Below are 3975 nucleotides of genomic sequence, written 5' to 3' on the forward strand. Positions count from 1 at the left end.
AATAGCCATGGTCCTGTACTCTTTGGCCTTTGTTCCCCAACCATATTATGCCATCCTTCTCTCAGCCACACTATCACTATCCAAATGAAGGGAATATTATGTTGGATAATGTCTTGGTTTGTTATACTGCCACCAAAAATACCTGAGGCTCAGTAATTTATTAAGTACAGAAATTTATTTTCTCATAGCCCTGGAGGGTGAGAAGATCAAGATCAAATCCCTGGCAGGTTTGGTTGTCTGGAGAGGATTTCTCTTTGCTTCCAAAATGGTGCCTTCTTGCTGAAGCCTCTGGAGGGAAGAAATGCTGTGTCCTCGCATGGTTAAAAATGAAGGACAATCCCATTCACAAGGGAGGAACCCTAATGGCCTAATCTCCTCCAGAGTCCCCACCTCTTAATATTGGCCAGTTGTCTTAAACCCATTTCTGCTGCCATAACAAACACCACAGATGGAGTAAATTATAAAGGAAAAAATGTATTCCTCACAGCTCTGGAGGCCGGGAAGTTTTATATCAAGTTGCCAGTATTGTATGAGGGTTTTCTGGCTGTGGGATGACATGGCAGAGGGCATCACCTGGAGAAAAGTGGTAGCGTTAGAGTTCAGGTAACTCTTCCTGATTTTATAAAGCCATTAATGCCACCATGGGGGTGTCTTCCCTCATCTAAGTACCAAAAAAGCTCTTCTTCCAAATACCATCAACATATGAATTTGGATATTAAATTTCCAAGTCATGAAATTTGGGGAAACACCATAGCAGTTAAGTAACATGTTTTGAAGGCTGTCCAGGAAGTGTTTAGCAGAGAAGGCACAAAACCAAAGGGAAAATGCCATTACAGGAAACACCTGGACAATGTTAAGAGTCAGAGCACTAAAAAAAAAAAAAAAAAGTCAGAGCACTGCCAGGTGTGGTAGTGCACACCCACAATTTCAGCATCTTGGGAGGCTAAGACAGGTAGATCACAAGGTCAGAGCTAGTCTCAGTGACTTAGCAAGGCACTGAGCAACTTAGTGAGACTTTGTCTCCAAAGAAAAAAATAAAAAAGGGCTGGGGATGTGGCTCAGTGGTTAGGCACTCCTGGATTCAATCCCTGGCACCAAAAAAAAAAAAAAAAAAGAAATGAAAAAAGAGCCGGACTATTTCCTAAATACCACAGTGGAGAATGAGGTGAGGAGACAAGAAGCAGAAAAGAACATGATTGACCTGGAGTTGACACAAAGCGGTTGATCATTCACCAGACATTCATCTATAGATGAGGAACTCTCTAGGTTTTCCTTTGTGGTCCTGGGAGAGTCTGAGTTTCAGATACCATCCATATCTTCTGGCCCTAAACTTGAAGTCAGAGGAACAAACCTTTTCCCCTTACTTGCTGCTTACCTTTGAACAAGTCACCACTCCCTGAATTTTCTCATTCGTAAAACTCTTTAATAATGATATATCCACCACCGATTTTGTGGGGGGAAAAAAAAAACAAGAATAAAGTGTGAAAGTGCCTGACCTAGTACGTGACCCAGGAGGAAGTTTTTAAGAAATAGTGGTGTAATCTGATTTGTTGTATTTTATAAAGACTTGCTGCCGTCTTTTCACATGAGATAGCACAAGTTCAGAGTGAAGATTTGTCTTGGAAATCAACCTATTTAAAGTTCACTCCCTGCTGCAAATCACTAGGCGTTTGCCTAGTCTCTTCATGGCTGCCTGCATCTCCTGGTTCCTCAGGGTATAGATCATGGGGTTGAGCATGGGAGTCATGACGGTGTAGCTGATGGACACAGCCTTGTCCAAGGGGAAGGGAGTGAAGGGCCGGGAGTAGATATAGATACAGGGAATGAAGATCATGGAAACCACAATAATGTGGGTGGTACACGTGGAAGCTGCCTTCCTCCTCGCCTGCCCCGAGTGGGACCTTAGCATCACCAGGATGACAGTGTAAGAGACAAGAAGGAGGAGGAACCAGAGGAGAACCAGCATCCCACTGTTGGAGATCATGAGGAGCTCCAGGAGGGATGTATCTGTGCATGCGAGTCTCAATACTTGGGGAACATCACAGTAGAAGTTATCCAGGACATTGGGGCCACAGTAAGGCAATGGGAGCATTAGAATAAGCTGGACAATGGAGTGGACAAAGCCCCCTGCCCAGGCAGCCACCACCAACACCACACACAATCGAGTGTTCATGATGGTGACGTAGTGGAGGGGCCGGGAGATGGCTATGTATCGGTCGTAGGCCATCACGGAAAGAAAGAAGACGGTCCCACCTCCCAAGAGGTGGAAGAAAAAGATCTGGGCCATGCATCCCTGGTAGGAGATGGTCTTGGTCTCATGAAAGAAGTCCACCAGCATCTTTGGGCAGGTGACTGTGGAATAGCAGAGGTCGATGACGGCCAGATTTCGGAGCAGAAAATACATAGGCATGTGGAGCCGGGGGTCGAAAGTCACTGTAACCATGATAAGAATGTTTCCCACGACAGTGGTGATGTAGACAAATAGGAACACCAGGAACAGGAATTTCTGGAGTTCCCGGGTTTGTGAGAACCCTAAAAGGACAAACTCTGACACCCATGTGATGTTCTGTGGTTCCATGGGGTCTTCCCCATGTGCCTAGAGAGGAGCAAAGAAAAAAAAAATCAAGATAATTCAATTATTTTTCTTTTGAGTTGATCAAAGTCACCTCTGAGTGCCATTCTAGATGCAGCTTAGGGGAGCCTTCCTTCCATGAGGATAAATACATATTTAAAGCACCAAGGGAAGTGTTGGTGTGTGGCAGCTTCAACAGCATGGCTTGGCCTCTCTGAGATAGCCCCTATCCTCGGACCCTACACTCCCAACCCTCACTCTCCCACTTGATCCCTGACTTCTGAAATGCCAAGAGCATACTTCCTTATTTTATCTTATGACCTTTATCCCCACTAAGAGTACGATTTCCAGGTGCAGTGACACATATCTGTAATCCTAGCAACTTCCAAGTCTGAGGCAGGAGGATCGCAAGTTACAGGCCAGCCCCAGCAATGTAATAAGGCCTGTCTCAAAATTAAAAATTAAAAAAGGGCTTGGGATGTAGTTCAGTGGTAAAGAACTCTTGGATTCGATCTTCAGAATGAAAAAAGGAGGGGTATCTGTGAAAAGGGAGAAGACTGTGTGCAGCAAGATTGCAAACTGCTAGAAATGCCTGGAAAATGGTGATGCATACATTAAAATCCAGTACAATAGCAAGGCATTGTGGCATGTGCCATGATCCCAGAGACTTGGGAGGCTAAGGCAGTAGGATCACAAGTTCAAGCCAGCCTCGGCCACTTAGTAAATCCCTAAATTACTTAGCAAGACCCTGTCTCAAAGTTTTAAAAATTAAAAATAAGAGCTGGGAATGTGGTTCAGTGGTTAAGTGCCCCTGGGTTCAATCCTTGATACCAAAAAAAAAAAAAAAAAGTAAAAAGAAAACTCAGTACACTACTCTCTCTATTTGGTACACTACTCTTTCTACCGGTGGGTGTATAAATATTTCCATGGTAAACATAAGATGAAAAGTCAAGGATACACTCATTTTGATCCCGATGTCTTTGTGTTACTTGAATATTTTTACTTTGAACAATGCACAAGACATGGTGGAAAGAATGGATATGAAAATAATACATGCATGGATTTTATCACCTTGAAGTGTAGGTGATATAAAAAATGATTTTGTAATTCTTATAATTGTACATAAAATTTATATATAATATGCCTGATATAAATTTCACAAAACAAATAAAAAAATCATACCATCTTTACCATCAGCCCACTCCCAAGTACCAGGTAGCATTCTCAACTCTCTCAGCAATTTACCTGTTAGTATAAATGCATTTCCATTCATTCATGAGAGCCAATTATGATCTTGAGAGATGTGATAGACATGCGCCTGATAGTAGAAGATGCTTGTGAAATGTTGAATGATTCAAAACTTATCTTTTAAAAATATTCATGGTTTATTATTACCTATGGAG

At 42.7% G+C, this 3975-nt stretch overlaps 1 protein-coding gene across 1 annotated transcript; it reads right to left on the minus strand.

The window, feature by feature from the left end:
- Positions 1–1642: 1642 nt before the first annotated feature.
- LOC114104276 (olfactory receptor 4D1) lies at positions 1643–2578 on the minus strand. The gene has a single exon (XM_027950341.2). The coding sequence runs from the start codon at positions 2576–2578 to the stop codon at positions 1643–1645; it is 936 nt and encodes a 311-aa protein (XP_027806142.1).
- Positions 2579–3975: the final 1397 nt, after the last annotated feature.

Source organism: Marmota flaviventris, chromosome 17, assembly GCF_047511675.1.
Source record: "Marmota flaviventris isolate mMarFla1 chromosome 17, mMarFla1.hap1, whole genome shotgun sequence".
Classification (NCBI taxonomy): Eukaryota; Metazoa; Chordata; class Mammalia; order Rodentia; family Sciuridae; genus Marmota; species Marmota flaviventris.